At 39.8% G+C, this 24,754-nt stretch overlaps 1 protein-coding gene across 1 annotated transcript in view; it reads right to left on the bottom strand.

Moving 5' to 3' along the window:
* ARHGEF3 (Rho guanine nucleotide exchange factor 3) overlaps positions 1 to 24,754 on the bottom strand; it is a 342,674-nt gene that overhangs the window by 219,783 nt on the left and 98,137 nt on the right. Inside the window, exon 3 of the mRNA XM_037798698.1 lies at positions 345 to 411. Within this exon, the coding sequence (XP_037654626.1) occupies positions 345 to 411 (67 nt within the window). The remainder of the gene's footprint in view (positions 1 to 344; positions 412 to 24,754) is intronic.

Raw genomic sequence — 24,754 nt, forward strand, 5'->3', positions numbered from 1 at the left:
TTTCTTTTTTTCTTTATTATGTGCTAGCTCCCTCCAGGTTCCAGAGAATCCAGCCACAATCCCAGCCCCATCACCTTGACACTCAGCCTTCTCCACAATACCTCCCTGCAAGCCCGATACCTGCAGGCCAGGTGAGTGACAGAGGGAATTCACCAGGCCACTTGGACTTTTTACTTAAACCACAACTGCTGATGCAAACGTGAGCTCCGCAAGTGGTAAAGCACAGAGCTTTCCTGGTGGATACTTAGCTGGGTAAAGCCAGCCCAAGCAGGGTCACCCCTGGAGGCTGGGCAGACGGGGAATAGGACATATAATCGCAGGAGTTTCCCAGGGAAAACACTTACCCCTCTGAAATTCCAGGCTTTCGGAGACGGAAACATGAGGAAGTTGTTTTGCCGGTGTCGTTTAGACCTAGAAGAGGAGGAAAGATAGGATGTTCGTTATTCATTGGTTAGATGTTCAGAGGAAATCACAGGCTTCGGATGCAGGTTTATTGAAAAGACACAGATGCCTGGAGAAATAACCCAGACAAACAACATGGCTGCTGGAGCATTCTACATCTTTGCAATCTAACAGCGAATTCACTCCAAGCTCCTTCCTAACACTGCCAGGAGAAAGCCTCAAAGTCCATTAGAACATTCAACCCTTCACCCTTGAAAAATAAAATTTAAAATTCAACCTGGATGCGATCAAAAAGTCAGACCAAACTCCCAATCTCTGTTTCTCACACACAAGCAGTTCCCAAATGGACACTGTCAGGTGATGTTTACAGCTTTGGCTCAGCCTGGAACACCCCTCACCGCACACACATGCTGTGGAGTCCTTTCCATGAAGGCCACATTGAGCTCCAGGTTTTTAAAGGCAATGATAAACAGGACGTTTAGCTACTGCCTAAGAAGTTGAAATGGGTTTCCTCACTTACACATCTCTCAACATGAACCAATCTTATTAAAAATGATGATGGCTGCTTCAAGTCAGCTCAGCACAGAGGCAGAAAGAGGGGAAGACATCACAGGTGTCCGAAAGGCCCCAGGCATGCCTGAAGCACCTTGTATCTCTTGTAGATGGAATCAAATTTTGTAACTGCCAACATACCTATAAGGACACATTTTTCAATCTTTTTAGGAGTGATAAATTACTTCCCCCAACCTCAAATTTTATGTCTGTCCAGGATATCCAAATTTCATGTTTTCTGTAAGTGCACCGTACTGAAAAGCATCCCTGAAAAGGGTCCATCAGGGCCTCTCCCTGAGGTTTTAGTCACTGATGTTCCATAAGGGTGGTGCTGGGTTTTTTGTCTGACAGGCACCCCTTTATCTTGAGACCTCTGTGCTGCAATCAGCAGCAAGGCAAGGCAGAAAGTATGTGGTGAACATCGCAGAGGTTTTGTAGTATGTCAGACCTGAGCAAAAATCGTGGTTGGCTCTACCACACAAAAAAAGACAAACAAAATACAAGGTAATTATAATAATAGCAGCAGCTAACAGGTATTGAGTCTTTAACACAGCATATGTTAAAACTTTAGTTAATTTCGTTGAACTCTTACTCTGTGAGGTTCATCACTGTATCCATTTAATAGATAAGAAAACTGAGACCCAGATATATTAAGCAGCTTCTCACAGGTGAAATTGGGATTCCAATCTCAGTGTCCAGACCTCAGATCCCATACTATTTTACTAGCTGTGTGGCACTGGGAAGGCAGTTTAATTTCTTTTAGCCTCGGTTTTGCATGAGAAATAGTACCCACCTACATAGGTTCAAGGTGAGGGGAGAGCTCTAACTCCAGAACTGTTACTGCTAAGTGCTCAGCACGCATAAGCTGGGGCTCCCTCCCTTTTCCCCTAAAGCCTGGCCCCAAGCACAGCAACCACGGACCTGGGCTGCCACAGGAGCTCCGGCAACTCACCGAAACAGAGAGAAACTCCCACCTGATACTTCTTTATATCCAACTCTCTTTTTCTGCCTCCCCCTCCTCCCCACATACTCAGGCTAATAACATCGCAAGACAAGCAGAGAACCCGTGGGTGGTTATTTAGATTTAATACCCTTCTCTATTAAGTAACATTTTAGCTGGAGTCCTTCTGAAAAGAAATTTCTCCCTTTAAAAAAAAAAAACTACTTAGATATCAACAGTGCTTCTCCCTGGATACTGCTCCCTCCCTTCCTGGGTTATAATTGGGCTTTGCTTTCCTAATTATTTGATGAGCTCCAGTGCTTCTGATGCAACGACATATTCCAGTACATTCTGAGTAAATGTGCCTTTGATTTACATATTGCAGCCTACTTAAGATGACAGTCACAATAAATAAGAGTGATCAAGTTACATGATGTGCCAGGGACTGTGCTAAGCCCTATACCTATATAATCTAAGTCTCAAAACAACCTTATAAGCTAGGTTATTATATTGTATTATATCATATCATACCATATCATATATTAATGTTAATGCATAATGTTCAGATAGTGTTATAATGGCATTAGATATCATAATATTATATGTAACATACTATAAGGGCATTATATACTTTTAATAGATAACATATCTGTATCATAATATATTTTATATAATATTGTGGTATATTATCATCACCCCATTTTAGAGATGGGATCAACTTAGGCTCAGAGAGGTTAAGCCATTCATGAGAAGTTACACAGGCAGTAGATAGGTGGCCAAGCTGGGATTCAAACCCAGATGTGTCTGACTCCAGACCCAGAGAGCGACCACCCTATCAAAAAGAGAGAAGCCCCACGAGACACGGCAGAGCGTGCCCTTGAAAGAATGCAGCCTGGGAGTTCCCTGTGGAAGGGCACCAGTTTAGCAGGGCCACATGCGATCAGGCCTCACAGCCAAGGAAAAAGCCTCAGAGCAAGCTCACCAATCCAGGGGGCACTCTTGGGCAACTTGAGCCCATCACTCTCCACTGGGGACAGCCAGAAGAAACCTTCCCAGAGAAGGGCTGTCCCTAGTTTTCAGCAACCCCTTACCCCTTACACCCCCTTGCCCATTCCCCCCACCCCCCACCCCCAGGCTTCCAGGTCATTCACATGAGCTGCAGTTACTTTTAACAACTCTAATCTAGCATCCTAAGAACCTCCGGATATTTTTCTCCTTCTCACCAGCCGAACACTGGCACCCAGGTGGGGTTAATGGGCAGCTCCAGGGAATGAAATCCACCCTCCTGAGAAGGCTCCTTCATGAAACCCCTCAGGAACTCTGGTTCAAAAGTACACCAGTGCAGAACCCTGCAAAGCCAGGTCCTCACCGATGGAGCATCAGTCAGTGTTGGCTGTATTTCTTCTGTCTTAGAACTTCTTTGCACAGTCAGCAAAATCCAAGCAACAAAATGGCCCTTGGTTCCACAGGTTTCTCAGCCACGAGGCCATGCAGTTTGGCTTCTACACAGGATAGCCCTTGCCCTCAGCCACCTAAGTGAGCCAGGCCTGTGCACAGAGTGAACGCACGCAGTTATGAAGCACAGCCCTCTGCCCAGGCAGCATCTCCCACAGCCTCAACAATGTCCCAGGGACGCTGTTGCCCAGTGATTCTCCATCTGCAGAGAAGGACTGAGGGGAAGGCCAGGGAGGGGCATCCAGCAGAAGAGAAACTGCTGAGACAGAAGGGCAGCTTCTTGTCTGAAGGAAGTTACACCTGATGAAAGCTGGAAAGGAAAGTTATAAGCTCTCCACCCACAGGAGAGCGTGCAGTAAAAATGAGGAAAGGTTTACAGTAGGAGTGGAAAATCAGGATTCAAAAATGCCTTTAGGGAATGATGTCAAATTCACTTGTGTGTCTGGAATCAGAAGGAATGAGGTCAGTAGCAACGGGCATCAGGGTGAGCAACAGAACATATCTTCCTACCTCAGGAAAACAAGTATGACTTTTTCCCACCACCTTGAGAAGGGATAAAGGCCCTTTCCAGAACAGCTCCGAAGAGTTTGGGTTTTAGAAAGGAAAACTTCAATCACTTCTGATGGCCATGTACCCTGTGGAGTTATGAGACTGGTATTTGGGGCAGAACTGACTTGGGTTCCAATAGCAGCTCCCCCCATTTCTTGCTGTGGGACTTCGAGCAGGTTACCTACTCTCTTTGAGACTCCATTTCTTCACCTGTTAAGTGGGAATAACAATCCCTATTTCATAGAGTTGAAGGATTAAGATAATGTACTATAGAAAATGTTCAGCAGAGGATCTAGCGCTTAATAGGCACTCTAATTACTATTTTTTAAATTCAATTTTATTGAGATATATTCACATACCATACAATCATCCAGTCAGTTGTTCACAGCACCATCATATAGTTGTGCATTCATCACCTACTTTTGAGAAGGCCCATTCTTTAACCCAGTAAGGGTGAATGTCAGCCATCATAATCAGTAGTACAACTCAGGGTGCAGGGCCAAGGAAATTTATACATAATTCTCATAAGGTGGATAGAATATAAGTAAAATAAAACAAAGTCTTCAATGTGCTCTGAAAATCTGTGTTAGGTAATAATAACAGGGCCACAAATCTGAACACGATGGAACCATGAAAAAGGACTCCCCACTCCTTCCCTCTCGAGTTTCCTCGGTCATCCCCTGCATTTTGCCTTCCTGTCTTTGCCAGTAGGTTGTATATGGGTTTTTTTCTAGAAGAGCTTGTGTTTGCAAAACAATCATGCACAAAATATAGGATTCCCATATACCACCCCACCACCAACACCTTATATTGGTGTGGAATATTTGTTGTAATAGATATTAGTACATTTTAAAAATAATACTATTTTTTTACAGTAGTTACCTTTGTTACAATTGATGAAAGGTTAAAAAATCATATTAGCCATCATCCGTAATGTACACAGGTGTGTTTTTTCCCATACACTACCCTATTAGTAACACCTTGTATTATTATCATACATTTGTTATAATGCATGAAAGAGCATTTGTATACTTGTACTAAAAACTATAGACCATCAGCTACACATAGGGTTCACTGTGCTGTACAGTCAGTCCTATGTTTTATCTTTTAATTTTTATTCTAGTAATATATACACCCTAAAGTTTCCCCTTTCAAACACATTCACCTCTATAGTAACGTTTTTGATTACACTCACAATGATGTGCTACCATCACCGCCATCCATTTCCACATCATTACCATCAACCTAAATAGAAATTCCGTACAATTTAAGCAACCACTCTCCATTCTCTAAGCCCAATCTATATCCTGATAACCTATATTCTAGATTCTAAAAGTTTGTAACAGTGAGATCATATAATATTTGTCCTTTTGTGGCTGGCTTATTTCATTCAACATAATGTCCTCAAGGTTCATCCATGTTGTTGCATGCATCAGGACTTCATTTCATTTTAGGGTTGAATAATATTCCACCCTATGTATATACCACATTTTGTTTATCTGTTCCTCAGTAGATGGACAATTGGACTGCTTCTGTCTCTTGCAATTGTGAATAATGCCGCTATGTACATCAGTGTGAAAATATCTAGTTGGAGTCCCTGCTTTCAATTCTTCTAGGTATATATCTAGAAGTGGGATTGCTAGATCATACGGTAATTATATAATTAGCTTCCTGAGGAAGTGCCAAACTGTCTTCCAAGTGGCTGCACCATTTTACATCCCCCCCAGCAATGAATATTTCTTTTTTTTCCATATCCTCTCCAACACTTGTAGTTTTCTGTTTTTTAAATAGTGGCTATTCTAGTGGGTGTGATTTGCATTTCCCTAATCATTAGTGATCTTGAGCATCTTTTCATGTGTTTTTTAGCCATTTTTATTTTCTCTTTCGAGAAATGTGTATTCAAGTCTTTTGCTCATTCTTAAATTGGGTTGCCTTTTTATTGTTGAGTTGTAGGATTTCTTTATATATTCTGGATATTGAACCCTTATTGGGTATGTAGTTTCCAAATATTTTCTCCCATTGAGTAGGTTGTCTTTTCACTTTTGTGACAAATTCCTTTGACGCACAAATATTTTTAATTTTTAGGAGAGCACATTTATCTATTTTTTTCTTTCATTGTTTGTGTTTTGGGTGTAAAGTCTAAGAAACCATTGCCTACCACGAGATTGTGAAGATGCTTCCCTATACTTTCTTCTAGGATTTTATGGTCCTGGTTCTTATACTTAGGTCTTTGAACCATTTGAGTTAATTTTGTATATGGTGTGAGATAAGGGTCCTCTTTCATTCTTTTGCATACAGATATTCAGTTTTCCTAAAACCACTTGCTAAAGACACTATTCTTACCCAGTGAACTTGGCAGCCTTGTCAAAAATCAATTGGCCATAGATGTGAGGGTCTATTTCTGGACTTCAATTTGATTGCATTGGTCAATGTATCTATCCTTATGCCAGAACCATGCTGTTCTGACCACTGTCACTTTGTAAATGCTTTAAAGTCAGGAAGTGTAAGTCCTCCAACTTCATTCTTCTTTTCCAAGGTGTTTCCAAATAAACTTGATAATTTGCTTTTCTATTTCTGCAAAATAGGCTGTTGTAATTTTGATTGGGAATGCATTGAATCTGTAAATCAATTTGGGTATAACTTGACATCTTAACAATATTTAGTTTTCCAATCCATGAACATGGAATGTTCTTCCATTTATTTAGGTCTTCTTTCATTCCTTTTAGCAATTTTTGTAGTTTTCTGCATACTAGTCCTTTACATCCTTGGTTAAATTATTCCTAGGTGTTTGATTCTTTTAGTCGTTATTGTAAATGGGATTTTTTTCTTGATTTTCTCCCCAGATTGCTCATTACCAGTGCATAGAAACACTACTGACTTTTGTGTGTTGATCTTGTATCCCACCACTTTGCTGAACTCACTTATTAGCTCTAGTAGCTTTGTTGTAGATTTCTCAGGACTTTCTAAATATAGAATCATGTTATCTGCAAACATTGAGAGTTTTACTTCTTCCTTTCCAACCTGGATGATTTTATTTCTTTTCTTGCCTAACTGCCCTGGCCAGAACTTCCAGCACAACACTGAATAACAGTGGTGACAGTGGGCATCCTTGTCTTGTTCCAGATCTTAGAGGGAAGTTTCAGCCTTTCACCCTTTAGTATGTCTTAGCTGTGGGTTTTTCATATATGCCCTTTATCATGTTGATGAAGTTTCCTTCTATTCCTCTTTCGAAGTGTTTTAATCAAGGATGGTGAATTTTACCAAATGCCTTCTCTGTATCAATTGAGATAATCATGTGGTTTTTTCCTTTCGTTCTGTAAATATGCATTACATTAATTGATTTTCTTATGTTGAACCACGCTTGCTACCTGGAGTAAAACCCACTTGATCAAGGTTTATTATTATTTTGTGTGCTGTTGGATTTGATTTGCAAGTATTTTGTTGAGAATTTTTGTGTCTATATTCATTGGAGAAATTGGTCTGTAATTTTCTTTTTTTTTTTTTTTTAATCTTCATTTTATTGAGATATATTCACATACCACGCAATCATACAAAACAAATCGTACTTTCGATTGTTTACAGTACCATTACATAGTTGTACATTCATCACCTAATCAATCCCTGACACCTCATTAGCACACACACAAAAATAACAAGAATAATAATTAGAGTGAAAAAGAGCAATTGAAGTAAAAAAGAACACTGGGTACCTTTGTCTGTTTGTTTCCTTCCCCTATTTTTCTACTCATCCATCCATAAACTAGACAAAGTGGAGTGTGGTCCTTATGGCTTTCCCAATCCCATTGTCACCCCTCATAAGCTACATTTTTATACAACTGTCTTCGAGATTCATGGGTTCTGGGTTGTAGTTTGATAGTTTCAGGTATCCACCACCAGCTACCCCAATTCTTTAGAACCTAAAAAGGGTTGTCTAAATTGTGCATAAGAGTGCCCACCAGAGTGACCTCTCGGCTCCTTTTGGAATCTCTCTGCCACTGAAGCTTATTTCATTTCCTTTCACATCCCCCTTTTGGTCAAGAAGATGTTCTCCGTCCCACGATGCCGGGTCTACATTCCTCCCCGGGAGTCATATTCCACATTGCCAGGGAGATTCACTCCCCTGGGTTTCTGATCCCACGTAGGGGGGAGGGCAGTGATTTCACCTTTCAAGTTGGCTTAGGTAGAGAGAGAGGGCCACATCTGAGCAACAAAGAGGCATTCGGGAGGAGGCTCTTAGGCACAACCATAGGGAGGCCTAGCCTCTCCTTTGCAGCAACCGTCTTCCCAAGGGTAAAACTTATGTTAGAGGGCTCAACCCATCCAACCACCAGTCCCCTATGTCTGTGGTCATGTTAGCAACCATGGAGGTGGGGTAGGCGAATACCCCTGCATTCTCCACAGGCTCCTCAAGGGGGCACTACATCTTTTTTTTTTCCTTGTTTTTCTTTTTTTTTTTTTAACTTTCCCTTCTTTTTTAAATCAACTGTATGAAAAAAAAGTTAAAAAGAAAACAAACATACAATAAAAGAACATTTCAAAGAGACCATAACAAGGGAGTAGAAAAAGACAACTAACCTAAGATAACTGCTTAACTTCCAACATGTTCCTACTTTACCCCAAGAAAGTTACATAATATAGCAACATTTCTGTGAACTTGTTCCTACTATATCCATCAGAAATTAACAGACCATAGTCATTCCTGGGCATCCCCAGAACATTAAATAGCTTATCTGTTCTTCTTGGATTATTGTTCCCCCTTCCTTAATTGCTCTCTATTGCTAGTTCCCCTACATTCTACATTATAAACCATTTGTTTTACATTTTTCAAAGTTCACATTAGTGGTAGCATATAATATTTCTCTTTCTGTGCCTGGCTTATTTCACTCAGCATTATGTCTTCAAGGTTCATCCATGTTGTCATATGTTTCACGAGATCCTTCCTTCTTACTGCCGTGTAGTATTCCATTGTGTGTATATACCACATTTTATTTATCCACTCATCTGTTGAAGGACATTTGGATTGCTTCCATCTCTTGGCAATTGTGAATAATGCTGCTATGAACATTGGCTTGCAGATATCTGTTCGTGTCACTGCTTTCCGATCTTCCGGGTATATACCGAGAAGTGCAATCGCTGGATCGAATGGTAACTCTAGTTTTCTAAGGAACTGCCAGACTGACTTCCAGAGTGGCTGAACCATTATACAGTCCCACCAACAATGAATAAGAGTTCCAATTTCTCCACATCCCCTCCAGCATTTGTAGTTTCCTGTTTGTTTAATGGCAGCCATTCTAACCGGTGTTAGATGGTATCTCATTGTGGTCTTAATTTGCATCTCTCTAATAGCTAGTGAAGCTGAACATTTTTTCATGTGTTTCTTGGCCATTTGTATTTCCTCTTCAGAGAACTGTCTTTTCATATCTTTTGCCCATTTTATAATTGGGCTGTCTGTACTATTGTCATTGAGTTGTAGGATTTCTTTATATATGCAAGATATCAGTCTTTTGTCAGATACATGTTTTCCAAAAATTTTTTCCCATTGAGTTGGCTGCCTCTTTACCTTTTTGAGAAATTCCTTTGAGGTGCAGAAACTTCTAAGCTTGAGGAGTTTCCATTTATCTATTTTCTCTTTTGTTGCTTGTGCTTTGGGTGTAAAGTCTAGGAAGTGGCCTCCTAATACAAGGTCTTGAAGATGTTTTCCTACATTATCTTCTAGGAGTTTTATGGTACTTTCTTTTATATTGAGATCTTTGGTCCATTTTGAGTTAATTTTTGTGTAGGGGGTGAGGTAGGGGTCCTCTTTCATTCTTTTGGATATGGATATCCAACTCTCCCAGCCCCATTTGTTGAAAAGACCATTATGACTCAGTTCAGTGACTTTGGGAGCCTTATCAAAGATCAGTCGGCCATAGATCTGAGGGTCTATCTCTGAATTCTCAATTCGATTCCATTGATCTATATGTCTATCTTTCTGCCAGTACCATGCTGTTTTGGCAACTGTGGCTTTATAATAAGCTTCAAAGTCAGGGAGTGTAAGTCCTCCCACTTCGTTTTTCTTTTTTAGAGTGTCTTTAGCAATTTGAGGCATCTTCCCTTTTCAAATAAATTTGATAACTAGCTTTTCCAAGTCTGCAAAGTAGGTTGTTGGAATTTTGATTGGGATTGCATTGAATCTGTAGATGAGTCTGGGTAGAATTGACATCTTAATGACATTTAGTCTTCCTATCCATGAACATGGAATATTTTTCCATCTTTTAAGTCCCCTTCTATTTCTTTTAGCAGAGTTATGTAGTTTTCTTTGTATAGGTCTTTTACATCTTTGGTTAAGTTTATTCCTAGGTACTTGATTTTTTTAGTTGCTATTGAAAATGGTATCTTTTTCTTGAGTGTCTCTTCAGTTTGCTCATTTCTAGCATATAGAAACATTACTGACTTATGTGCATTAATCTTGTATCCCGCTACTTTGCTAAATTTGTTTATTAGCTCTAGTAGCTGTATCGTCGATTTCTCAGGGTTTTCTAGATATAAGATCATATCATCTGCAAACAATGACAGTTTTACTTCTTCTTTTCCAATTTGGATGCCTTTTATGTCTTTGTCTTGCCGGATTGCCCTGGCTAGCACTTCCAGCACAATGTTGAATAACAGTGGTGACAGCGGGCATCCTTGTCTTGTTCCTGATCTTAGAGGGAAGGCTTTCAGTCTCTCACCATTGAGTACTATGCTGGCTGTGGGTTTTTCATATATGCTCTTTATCATGTTGAGGAAGTTCCTTCAATTCCTACCTTTTGAAGTGTTTTTATCAAAAAGGGATGTTGGATTTTGTCAAATGCTTTTTCAGCATCTATTGAGATGATCAATTGATTTTTCCCTTTTGACTTGTTAATGTGTTGTAATACATTGATTGATTTTCTTATGTTGAACCATCCTTGCATGCCTGGAATGAACCCCACTTGGTCATGGTGTATGATTTTTTTAATGTGTCTTTGGATTCGATTTGCAAGTATTTTGTTGAGGATTTTTGCATCTATATTCATTAGGGAGATTGGCCGGTAGTTTTCCTTTTTTGTAGCATCTTTGCCTGGTTTTGGTATTAGATTGATGTTAGCTTCATAAAATGAGTTAGGTAGTGTTCCATTTTCTTCAATGTTTTGAAAGAGTTTGAGTAAGATTGGTGTCAGTTCTTTCTGGAAAGTTTGGTAGAATTCCCCTGTGAAGCCATCTGGCCCTGGGCATTTATTTGTGGGAAGATTTTTGATGACTGATTGGATCTCTTTGCTTGTGATGAGTTGGCTGAGGTCTTCTATTTCTTCTCTGGTCAGTCTAGGTTGTTCATGTGTTTCCAGGAAATTGTCCATTTCTTCTACATTATCCAGTTTGTTGCCATACAGTTGTTCATAATATCCTCTTATAATTTTTTTAATTTCTTCAGGATCTGCAGTTATGTCACCTTTTTCATTCATTATTTTGTTTATATGGGTCTTCTCTCTTTTTGATTTTGTCAGTCTAGCTAGGGGCTTGTCGATCTTGTTGATCTTCTCAAAGAACCAACTTTTGGTGATATTTATCCTCTCTATTGTTTTTTTGTTCTCTATGTCATTTATTTCTGCTTTAATGCTTGTTATTTCTTTTCTTCTACTTGGTTTAGGATTGGTTTGCTGTTCATTTTCTAGCTTCTTCCGTTGATCCAATAGTTCTTTGATTTTGGCTCTTTCTTCCTTTTTAATATATGCGTTTAGTGCTATAAATTCCCCCCTCAGTACCGTTTTTGCTGCATCCCATAGGTTTTGGTATGTTGTGTTCTCATTTTCATTTGTCTCTATATATTTAGCAATTTCTCTTGCTATTTCTTCTTTAACCCACTGATTGTTTAGGAGTGTGTTGTTTAACCTCCAGGTATTTGTGAATTTTCCAAGTCTCTGATGCTTATTGACTTCTAATTGTATTCCATTGTGGTCAGAGAATGTGCTTTGAATAATATCAGTCTTTTTAAATTTATTGAGGCTTGTTTTATGTCCCAGCATATGATCTATTCTGGAGAAAGTTCCGTGAGCACTAGAAAAGTATGTGTATCCTGGTGATTTGGGATGTAATGTCCTGTATATGTCTGTTAAATCTAATTCATTTATCAGATTGTTTAGGTTTTCAATTTCCTTATTGGTCTTCTGTCTGGTTGATCTATCTATAGGAGAGAGTGATGTGTTGAAGTCTCCCACAATTATTGTGGAAACATCAATTGCTTCCTTTAGTTTTGCCAGTGTTTCTCTCATGTATTTTGTGGCACCTTGATTGGGTGCATAGACATTTATGATTGTTATTTCTTCCTGTTGAATTGCCCCTTTTATTAGTATGTAGTGGCCTTCTTTGTCTCTCAGAACATCCCTGCATTTGAAGTCTATTTTATCTGAGATTAATATTGCTACACCTGCTTTCTTTTGGCTGTAGCTTGCATGAAATATTTTTTTCCATCCTTTCACTTTCAGTTTCTTTGTGTCCCTGTGTCTAAGATGAGTCTCTTGTATGCAACATATTGATGGTTCATAAGGGCTGCCACTGCAGTTCTCCCTTCTCCTTCCCGGAGCTGACAGCCCCTCCTCCCACGGGACCGAGCCTGGCAGGGAGGGGCGCGCGTCCCCTGGCCGCAAAAACTTACAGATTTCGCTGATCTCAGTAGTTCCGCGTTTTCATGAGTGTTGTATGAAGTATGCCCAAAGTCAGATTGCTCTGCAGTGTCCAGTCCACGCAGTTCCTGGCTTTCTACCTACTTTCCTGGAGGAGTAACTAAAACATACAGCTCACCAGTCCGCCATCTTGCCCCGCCTCCTGTAATTTTCTTTCCTTGTAGTATCTTTATCTGACTTTGGTATTAGGGTGATGTTGGCCTTATAGAATGAGTAAGGTAGCATTCCCTCCTCCTCAGCTTTTTGGAAGAGTTTGAGTAGGATTGGTATGAATTCTTCTTGGAACGATTGGTAGAATTCACCTGTGAAGACATCTTGTCCTGGGCTTTTTTTGTAGTTGGTAGGTTTTGATGACTGATTCAATCTCTAATTGGTCTGTTGAGTTCTTGAATTTCTTCTTGAGTCAGTGTAGGCTGTTTCTGTTTCTAGGAATTTGTCTATTTCATCTAGGTTGTCTAATTTGTTGGCATACAGTTGTTCATAGTAGCCTCTTATGAAACTTTTTATTTCTGTGCTGTCAGTAGTAATGCCCACCCTCTCATTTCTTATTTTATTTATTGGCATCTTCTCTCATTTCTTCTTTGTAAGTCTAGCTAAGGGTTGTCAATTTTATTAATCTTTTCAAAGAACCAACTTTTGCTTTTGTTAATTATCTCTATTGTTTTTTGTACTCAATTTCATTGACTTGTGCTCTAGTCTTTGTTATTTCTTTCCTTCCGCTTGCTTTACGTTCAGTTCTTTTTCTAGTTCCTCCAGGTGTGTAGTTAGGTCTTTGGTTTTAGCTGTTCCTTCTTTTTTTAATGTAAGCATTTAGGGCTATAAATTTCCCTCTCAGTACTGCCTGTGCTGCATCCTAAAGTTTTTATATGTTGTGTTATCATTTTCATCCATCTCAAGATATTTACTGATTTCTCCTGCAATTTATTCTTTGACCCACTGTTTGTTAAAGAGCATGATGTTCAACCTCCATATATTTGTGAATTTCCAGTTCTCTGCCTGTTATTGGTTTCCAGCTTCATTCCATTGTGGTTAGAGAAGATGCTTTGTATAATGTCAATCTTTTTAAATATATTGAGACTTGTTTTGTGACCCAACATATGGTCTATCCTGAAGAATGATCCATGAGCACTTGAGAAGAATGTACATCCTACAGTTTTGGGGTACATTATTTTGTATATGTCGGTTAGGTCTAGTTCATTTATCATATTCTTCAAGAAATCTGTTTCCTCATTGATCCTCTGTCTAGATGTTCTGTCTATTGATGGGAGTGGTGTATTGAAATCTCCAACTATTATTATAGAGGTGTCCATTTCTTCCCTAAGTTTTCCAGTATTTGCCTTATTTATTTTGAAGCACCATGGTTAGGTGCATAGATATTTATGATTGTTATTGCTTCTTGGTCGATTGCCCCTTTTATTAACATAGAGTGTCCTTCTTTGTCTCTTATAACACTTTCGCATTTAAAGTCTATTTTGTCCAATATTAGTACAGCTACCCCAGGCTCTCTTTTGGTTACGATTTGAATGGAGTATCTTTTTCCAACCTTTCACTTTCAACCTACTTGTGTCTTTGAATCTAAGGTGAGTCTCTTGTAAACAGTATACAGTTGGCTCATGCTTTTTTATCCATTCTGCCAATCTATGTCTTTTGATTGGGGAGTTTAATCCATTAACATTCAATGTTATTACTGTAAAGGCAGTACTTCAGTCATTTTATCCTTTGATGTTTGTATGTCATATCATTTTTTCTCTCTTTTTACCCTTTTAGTTACCCTTACTGATAACCTTCATTTCTTCACACTACTCCAAGCCACTCTCTCCTGTCTTTTCCTTTTAGCCTGCAGGACTCCCTTCAGTATTTGGAGGGTTCTTCTCTTGTTGAAGAACCCTCTGTTTCTGTTTATCTGTGAATATTTTAAACTCTTCCTTACTTTTGAAGGACAGTTTTATGGAATAAAGAATTTTGGCTGACAGTTTTTCTCTTTCAGTACCTTGAATACATCATACAACTGCCTTCTTGCCTCCATGGTTTTTTATAAGAAATTAGCATTTAGTCTTATTGTGACAAGTCGCTTTTCTCTTGCTACTTTCAGGATTCTCTCTTTATCTTTGGCATTTGATATTCCGATTAGTATGTGTCTCAGAGTAGGTCTGTTAAGATTTATTCTGTTTGGAGTACACTGCACTTCTTGCACACATATATTTGTAACTTTCATGAGAGTTGGGAAATTTTCAGCTATTATTTTCTCAAATATTCTTTCTTCTCCTTTTACCCTCTCTTTTCTTTCTGGGACACACATGATGCGTATGTTTGTGCGCTTCATGCTGTCATTCAAATCCCTGAGGCACTGATCAATCTTTTCCATTCTTTTCTCTATCTCTTCTTCTGTCTGTAAAATTTTGATTGCTCTGTCACTGATCCTTTCTTCTGCCTGTTCAAATCTGCTGTTTTATGCCTTTAGTGTATTTTTAAAATTTAACTTTATTGAGATTGTTCACATACCATACAATTATCCAAAGATCCAAAGTGCACAATTAATTGTCCATATCATCATACAGCTGTGCATCCAATTATTTTTTTCAATTTTTAGAACATTTTCATTCTTCCAGAAAAGAAATAAATACAAAAAAAGAAAACTCAAATCCTCCCATAACCCTAACCACCACCACCCTCCACTATTGATGCATAGTATTGCTATAGTACATTTGTTACAATTGATGAAAGAATGTTAAAATACTACTAACTGTAGTACACAGTCTTCAATGGGTATAATTTTTTCCTTATATACCCCTCTATTATTAACTTTTAGTTATAGTGTCATTCATTTGTTCTAGTTCATGAAAGAGATTTCTAACATTTCTACAGTTAATCACGGACATAGTCCACCACAAGATTCACTGTTTTATACATTCCCATCTTTTAACCTCCAACTTTCCTTCTGGTGACATACGTGACTCTAAGCTTCCCCTTTCCACCATATTCACATACCATTCAACACTGTTAGTTATTCTCACAATAATGTGCTACCATCACATCTGTCCATTTTCAAACACTTAAGTTCAATCTAGTTGAACATTCTGCTCATAATAAGCAACTGCTCCCAATTCTTTAACCCTGTTCTATGTCCTGGTAACTTATATTTCATGTCTATGTGTTTACATGTTATAATTAGTTCATATCAGTGAGACCCTGCAATATTTGTCCTTATGTGTCTGACTTATTTCACTCAATATAGTGCCCTCAAGGTTTCTTCATCAATCTGTTTTTTTGTTTGTTTGTTTGTTTGTTTGTTTTTACAGATGGTTTTGTTCACCCACCAGTTTCCATCCTAAGTAAACAATCGATTCCCTGTATAGGCATATATTTATGTATTCACCACCATCACCACTATCTATGTAAGGATAACTCCATTTTTTCCACAAAGAAGGAGGAAGAGTCAAAGAAGGCAGAGAGACAAAAGAAAAAGAAAAAGAAAGAAAAATAACAGCTAAAAAGCAACAAAAGGAAAGACAGAGTTAACCTAAAGTAGGATAAAAGAATCAGACAACATCGCCAATGCCAAGAGTCCCATACCCCTCCTTTATGTCCCCCTCTTAAATGCATTTAGCTTTGGTATTGCCTTTGTTACATTAAAAGAAGCATAATACAATGTTTCTCTTGACTGCAGTCTCTAGTTTGTTTTGATAGCATTTTTCCCCCAATATAGCCTATTTTTAACATCTTGCACGGTTAACATTCATTTGTTCTCCCTCATGTAAAAACATATTTGTACATTTTATCACAATTGTTGAGCACTCTAGGCTTCACTGAGTTATACAGTCCCAATCTTTATCTTTCCTCTTTTCTTCTGGTGTCCCACATGCTTTTAACCTCCCTCTTTCAACCATACTCACAGTCATCTTTGTTCAGTGTACTTATATTGCTGTGCTACCATCACCCAAAATTGTGTTCCAAACCTCTCACTCCTGTCTTTTCCCACCTGTCTGTAGTGTTCCCTTTAGTATTTCCTGTAGAGCAGGTATCCTGTTCACAAACTCTCTCATTGTCTGTTTGTCAGAGAATACTTTAAACTTTCCCTCACATTTGAAGGACAGTTTTGCTGGATATAGGATTCTTGGTTGGCAGATTTTCTCTTTCAGTGTCTTAAATATAGCACACCACTTCCTTCTTGCCTCGATGGTTTCTACTAAGAAATCTGCATAGTCTTATCAAGCCTCCTTTGTATGTGAGAGATCGCTTTTCTCTTGCTGCTTTCAGGACTCATTGTCTTTGACATTGATAATCTGATTATTAAGTGTCTTGGTGTTCTAGTTAGCTAATGCTGCGGAATGCAAAACACCAGAGACGGATTGGCTTTTATAAAAAGGGGGGTTATTTGGCTACACAGTTACAGTCTTAAGTCCATAAAGTGTCCAAGGTAACACATCAGTAATCGGGTTCCTTCACTGGAGGATGGCCAATGGCGTCCGGAAAATCTCTGTTAGCTGGGAAGGCAACATGGCTGGCGTCTGCTCCAAAGTTCTGGTTTCAAAATGGCTTTCTCCCAGGACGCTCCTCTCTAGCAAGCTTGCTCCTCTTCAAAACGTCACTCACAGCCGCACTGAGTTCCTTCTCTTTGAGTCAGCTCATTTATATGGCTCCACTGATCAAGGCCCACCCTGAATGGGCGGGGCCACGCCTCCATGGGAACATCTCATCAGAGTCATCACCCACAGCTGGGTGGGGCACATTCCAAGCAAATCTAATCAGCACCAAAACGTCTGCCCCACAAGACTACATCAAAGATAATGGCATTTGGGGGACACAATACATTCAAACCGGCACACTTGGCATATGTCTATTCATATCTATTCTGTTTGGGGTATGCTGCATTTCTTGGATCTGTAATTTTATGTCTTCCATAAGAGTGGTGAAAATTTCATTGATTATTTCCTCTATTATTGCTTCTACTCCTTTTCCTTTTCTTCAACTTCTGGGATGCCCATGGCATGTACAGTCATGCATTTCATGTTGTCATTCAATTCCCTGAGCTGCTGCTCATGTTTTTCCATTCTTTTCCCTATCTCTTTTTTTGTGTGTAGGATTTCAGGTGTCTTGTTCTCCAGTTCCTGGGTGTTTTCTTCTGCATCTTGAGATCTGCTGTTTTATGTCTCCATTGTGTTTTCCATCTCTTGTGCTGTGCCTTTCATTTCCATAGATTCTGCCAGTTTTTTCAAACTGTTGATTTCAACCTTATGTTCACCCAGTGTCTTCTTTATAGCCTTCATCTCTTTTGTTACATCTTCCCTGAACTCATTGATTTGGTTTTTTATTTGATTTAGTATATTTCTTTGGAAATTTTTAATAGATTGCTTCACTAAAGTGAAACAGTATCTCATCTATATCTTGATTGAGGTGTAAATTTGTTCCCTTGACTGGGCCAAATCTTTGTTTTTCCTAGTGCAGATTGTAGTTCTCTGTTGTCTAGGCATCTGGTTTCCTTGGTTACCATAGTCAGGTTTTCCCATTCCCAGAACGGTTCAGGTCTCAGAATGGGGTTATATTCAGGGTGTATCTTAGAGGAATGACAGACTTTCCTGTGAAGTTTCCAGTCACTGTGCTTTTCCTAACCTGCCCAGCAGATGGCGCATATCAGCTTGTCACTTCCGACTGATGTAAGGAGGTGTAGCCTCCTTGGTTTCTGTTTTGGCTGTTTGCCCCAAGGCTCTGGGGTCTGGTTCTGAAGGGAAAGCTGGGCCCCACCTCCTTACTCTTAGGGAAGATATACCTCCTAGAGAGTTCTCATCTGAATTTAAATTGTCTCTCTGACTCTGTTATCTCCACCCCTGTGTGGGTCAGAGCGCTGTGAACTGTAAATGGCCTGTGGCTCTCTCCTCTGACATTGCAGGTTGAGAGAGGAAAAAAGGGACAGAAAGCCCCCTTTTAGAGCTAGAACACAGCACCTCAGTTTCACTCATCAGCCAGAGATAAGACCTGATCTTCTGGGATCCCCCTCCTTGGCCAGATGAGTCTTCTGGTTCTTTAAGGTCAGTCATCACTAAAAGCCTCTGTCTGCCTGTTGGGGGTTTGTAGCTTGTATTCAGCAGTCCACATTTGTTAATTAAAACCCCAGTTGGAGCTCAGCTGAGTTATATTTGCTCACTAAGGGAGTGCCATGCCGCTGTCTACCACAGGGAAGGTTTTGCAGCTCAGACTGCTGTTGGGAAAGGGCTCTTGGCACAGCTCTGCAGTTTTTACTTACAGATTCTATGCTGCGATCTCGGGCATTCCTCCCAATCCAAACTGGTGTATGATGTGTGGATAGTCACGGTTGTCTCCCAACAGTTATTCCAAATTATTTACTAGTTGTTCCTGGTTGTTCGTTAGTTGTTCTAGGGGACTGACTAAATTCCACTCCTCTCTATGCCACCATCTTGCCCCTCTCTAGTGTATTTTTAATCTCTTCTTTTATTCCTTTCATCCCCATAATTTGTTATATTTCTTTTTAAACCTTCAAATTCTTCTTTGTGCTCACACATTGTCTTTTTAATATCCTTTATTGCTTTAGCCATATTTTCCTTCATCTCCTTGAATTGATTTAGATTTGTTTGAACATCTTTGACAAATTCTGACATTTTAATTTGTTCCCTTGTCTGGGTCATATCCTCCTGTTTCTTAGCATGGCTTGTAATTTTTTGCTGATGTCTAGGTATCTGATTATCTTTATGAGTTTACTCTGAAGGTCAGTTTCTCTCTCTTGTCCAGGATTTTACTGTTGATTGGTTTTGCATTAGAGCACTTCTTTGATGCTTAGTCTTCCTTATTCTGTACTTTTAGAACAGCCTGTGTTAAATGGAACAGATTTTTTTCAGCTCTTCTTCATCTGATTCTTGCCCTGGATATGCAGTACAATTTTTAAGATTGCATTTTTTGTGCAGTTTGTTTCACCTCCAGAAGAAAGTGTGCTTTTCTCTGTTCCTTCTCTGAGAATCTTGATCTATTCTGTTTTTTTGCTTTGTTTTGTTTTGCCTCTATAGTCTCTTATACTCCTTTTATTGTCTCTAGCTGCTTCTTCCTGGAGGGCAAATTCTGGGAGGAGGGTCACCCCAGACAGGACTTTCCCAAGTCAGTATTTCTCAGCCAAAACAGTGTCGGGAGCTGTTTTGAAGGGGCTGCAGAACAGCTCCAAAGTGCCCTGGAGAGGGGATCAGGATGAGCTCCAAAAGCTTCTTTGATGTCTCCCCAAATATGTGCTTTCCTGGTCTGCCCAGCAAATGCAGCCCTTCAGCTAACTGTTCCCCAGAGTATGAGGAAGCTCTGCAACTTTAAATCTCCACTGCCTCCACCCCTGACCAGAGTGAGGTTGAAACGATGGCTGCCACCACTTCTGTCTGGGGCAGGTTGAAACACTGGCTGAGAGCTGGGACCCAGTGACCTGTATACGCTAATCAAAAGCCATGATCAATTCTGTCATCCTGCCATGCCCACCCTGTTCTTGGGTAAGAGGATTTTTATGTCCCCTTTTTGTCCCCAGCGAGCTAGCAGGGCTTGGACCCCAAGACAGCTCCTGCCCGTTTAATAGCTATTTTGGTGGGAGGACTGAGTCCTGGAGCTCCCAGCTCTACCTCTTCCCCAGAAGTTCTCCTGTTGTGTTTGTTTTTAATTTTTGTAATGTTTTCATTCTCAACCCAGAGCATCTTGCTAACAAAACTTTCCTTTTATTTCTTTCCTCTTGTTTTCTCTCTCTCTTAAGGATAATTTTAGCAATACCAGAAAAACCAAACAGCTATATTTTATAAGAGAAATAATATTGAATGTGGTACCACCTGTATGAGGTATTTTTATTTTGGCTTGACCACTTAACTAAGGCAACAGCTTCTTTCACTTAAATGCCATTTTAGTCTTGGTTTGGGATAAATATTGAGGACAGACTGGCAGATGTTTAGGCAGATGAAGCCCCAGTTCTTTGTGGAGAAGCTCATTGTGAAGAGGTAGTTTGAAGAGTAAGAAACTTGTCACTTTGGGTGTCTCTCTCCTAAACAAAGCACAAAGGTACCAACAAGTAGTATGTTTCTGTGGCTCAACAAGCCACACTCAGCTTCATTCTATTCACGTCATGGCTACAACTCCAAATTTTAAGATTTCCTGGTAAATTATAGGAAGACAGAATCACAGACCCTCAGAATTGGCCACAATCACTCAGTCACTAGTTGAATCCAGTCCTGCCGAGACTGGACACTGAAGAGAGCCCTCACCCCTTGGAGAACTGGGCTGCACACTATCCATGGGACCTCACACATTAATCTATTTATCAATGCTTACTGAGCACCTACTATGTGCTAGATATTAGAGACACAGCAGTGAACAACACAGATACAGTTCCTGCTTTCATGGAGCTTATGATAGGAAATTCAGACCAAAAGAAAAAAGAAAAAAAATTACAACATGCTAAGCATTTTTAAGAATGGTGTTGCGTAGTGTCAAAGGGACTCGCCCAAGTTGGAGGAGCCATAAAGACCTCCCAGAGGAAATGAGGCCACCCTGAAACCTGACAGAGGAGGAGGCATCAAGCAGGAGAAGAGAAAAAGGAAAAACAGGCAAGGCCAAAGGAAAAGCATGCTCAAAAGATAGGAGGAGAAAAGCTGAGCTTTGAAAAGATTAACAAAATAGACAAAATCAAGTAAAAATCAACTTTATACTATTAAATTTGAAACAATATACATAAATTCCTAGAAAAATATAATATCAAACTGTCTCAGGGATTAATAGAAAGCCTGAATAGCTCTGAACCTAATAAAGAAATGAAAGAAAACCTCACTGATTTTACTGATAAAGTCTATCAAACCTTCAAAAAGACAAATCATTTCAATTATATACAAACTGTCCCACAGAAGAGAAAGAGTTGAGTTAAGAAGGCATATTTGAAGAATTGGAAGAAGTAAAGTGTGACAACTTAGATGTCTGTCAATAAGGAAATGGATTAAATGAAGTCATATTCATTCTTAACAATGGGAGATCATACAGAACTAGATGTTAATGAAAAATCTCAACAACAAAAGGAAAGAATAAGAGTCCAAGTTGCAGGAGATATGCAGTATGATACTATTTAGGAACATGCAAAATAACACCTATTGTTTATAGCCTCATATGTATGTAGCAAAAATATAAAAGTACAGATGGAAAAACTATTATTAACTGCAGAAGCATGCTTACCTCTAGAGATATGGGGGAAACAAATAGGGGTGCTACACACAGAAGCCTTCGTCTATGCCTGTAATGCTTCATTTGTTTACCAAAAAGAAAAAAAACTGAAGGAAATATGGCAAAACATTGATGTTTATTAAATCTATATGGTGGAGTGCAGAGATGAAGGATATAATAATCCATATTTTGCTATATGGGCAAAATATTTCATAATTAAAAACAATAAACAAATGAATAAATCATAGCACAGCCATACAATAAAGTACCAAGGCAGCCATTAAAAGTACAGGCACACCTCGTGGGTATTGCAGGGGTTTGGTTCCAGACCACCACAATAAAGCAAATACTGCAATAAAGCTAGTTACAGGAATTTTTGGTTACCCAGTGCACATAAAAGTTATGCCGACACTATACTGTATCTATTGTGTGAAATAGCATTATGCCTACACAAACAATGTGCATACCCAAATTAAAATGTGATACAGAGACACATGCTATTGGAAAAATGACACCGATAGACTTGCTTGACTTAGGATTGCCTCAAACCTTCAATTTGTCAAAAATGCAGGATCTACGAAGTGCAATAAAGCAAAGTGCAATAAAACAAGGTACACCTCTAGTGAGGTAAACTTATGTACTGACTAGCAAAAACCTCGAAAGTGAAATCAGAGTCAGAACGATATGTTAATCCATTTATGTTGATGCACATACACATGCACACACAAACATACACCACGCAGAATCAGCTGTGTGTATGCAGAGGGAGGGCCCTGGGAGGCCACATGCCCAAATGCTGACAGTGACTGATGACGTAGCTTGGCTGGGGGGTGGGCAGCATATGTGAACACGATCTCTTATATTATGTATTTTTCATATTTACTATGAAAATACTTTGTGCATGTAATGAAAATTACAATAAGGTGTATAACAAGGCCCTGTCAAGTGGTGAAGGAGGAGGAGAGACTTGAGAAGGTGTTGGATGGGGGGGCAGAGCTGGACAGGGCAGGGCCCTGCAGGTCAGCATCAGGGCAATGAGCTCCGTTCAGGGAGTGCAATGACAAGATCCCTCTGGTTCAGAGAGAAGACAGCAGAGGGGGTCCAGAGCACAGGCAGAGACCAGCTGAGAGGTTACTTTGGGCATCCAGACCCACAGAAGCCTCTCTCGTGGGCAGTTTCAAGATCTGGAAGGCAGGGATCCCATGAGTGCCCCTCAGACTTCTCTCCCTATTCTACACTCCTCCACCAGCTTTTTGAACTGTGTTGCCCAATAGAAATATCATATGAGCTCCATATGTAATTTTAAATTTTCTATTAGCTACATTAGAAAAGTGAAGAGAAACAGCTAATTTTAATAATATAGTTTCCTTAACCCACATGTCATTTCAACATGTCTTCACAATAAAAAATCATTAGAAAAATGTGGTATATCCATACCATGGAATATTATTCAACCATGCAAAGGAATGACGTACTGACCCATGCTGCAACATGGATGAACCTTAAAAACATCATGATAAGTGAAAGAAGCCAGACACAAAAGACCGCTTATCAAATGATTCCATTTATATGAAATGTCCAGGAAAGAAAAATCCATAGAGACAGAAAGCAGGTACTCAGGGGTTGACGGGAGGAGAGAATGCAGAATATGTTTAATTGGTAAGGGGTTATGAAAATGTTCTGGAACTAGATAATGGTGATGGATGCACACACTGTGGAGGTACTTTGTGCCCTTGAATTGTAAACTTTAAAATGGTTACTATGGTAGATACTATGTGATTTGCATTTTACCATCACCACAAAAAAAATGAGGATAAATGAAGGTATTTTTAGGCAAAATGTAAATGACATATTTTAATGGGGAAAATCCTCAGGAAATAATAATGTGACATAAAATTCTATTAATTACTCCACAAGAAGGAATTCTATAAACAAAAGCATATGGAGCAGGCATTCTGGGGAACTGATGGGAATGACTTACTCATGAAGCTTTACCAGCACTTGTGAGTAATCAGCCCTGTAAGCCCCTGTTCCTGAGACACGTATTCATGTGGACCACTCAACAATGAAAAAAATTCCCACACCCTCTGACTTTCTCTCCCTTCCTCCACCCAGTTGCTCAGGTCGAAATTCCTAGAGCATACTTTACGTCTTTTTTTTTCACCTTCTGTATCCGGTCCATCGGCAAATCCCATCATCCTTACCTTCAAACTACATTCATGATTCCAGCACTTCTCCCTACCTCCTCTGCCGCCATCTTGGTCCAAGTGTCTGCCACACCGCACCTGGGCCGCCTTCGGAACGTCCTCACTTCCAGTCCTGCCCCACTACGGCTGTTCTCACCCCAGACTGTTGAGAAGAGTCTTCTTCAAACTCTGACTGATCATGTTTCTCTTCAGCTCAGAATCCTCCAGTGCTTCCCAACTCACTCAGACTAAAATATAAAGACTTTGCAGGAGCCTGTAAGACCCCTACCATCTGGCTCCTGCTGCCTCTGTGACTTCCTCTGCTCTTTGCTCACTCACACACCCCCCTCCAGCCATCCTGGCCTCACTGCCCCTCAGCCGTGCCAAACATTCCCTGCCTCAGGAACTTTGATTTATGTTGGTCCATCTGTCTAAGACACTAACCCCCTCTTTCTGGTCTCTGTTCAAACATCATCTTCTGGGAGAAGCCTGCCCTGAACTCTCCATATGAAACAGCAGCTACTCCCTCACCACCCCCCACTCCCCCTACCCCACTTTATTTTTCCTCATAGAACTCAGCACCTCCTAATGTAAGTTCCAAGAAAACAAGAAACAAGCACTCTGTTTCACTCTCTGCTGTGTCCCTCAAGCATAAAACAATATCTGGCACATAGCAGACACTCAACAAATATTACAAGCAGACGCATCCCTTTGAGATGCCTCCTGGGCCTTCAAATGGAGACGTGGAGTAGGCAGTTGGATTTAAGAACCGGAAGACTGTATTTGAAAGTCATCAGAGTATAGACAGG

This window comes from Choloepus didactylus, chromosome 1, assembly GCF_015220235.1.
Source record: "Choloepus didactylus isolate mChoDid1 chromosome 1, mChoDid1.pri, whole genome shotgun sequence".
NCBI lineage: Eukaryota > Metazoa > Chordata > Mammalia > Pilosa > Megalonychidae > Choloepus > Choloepus didactylus.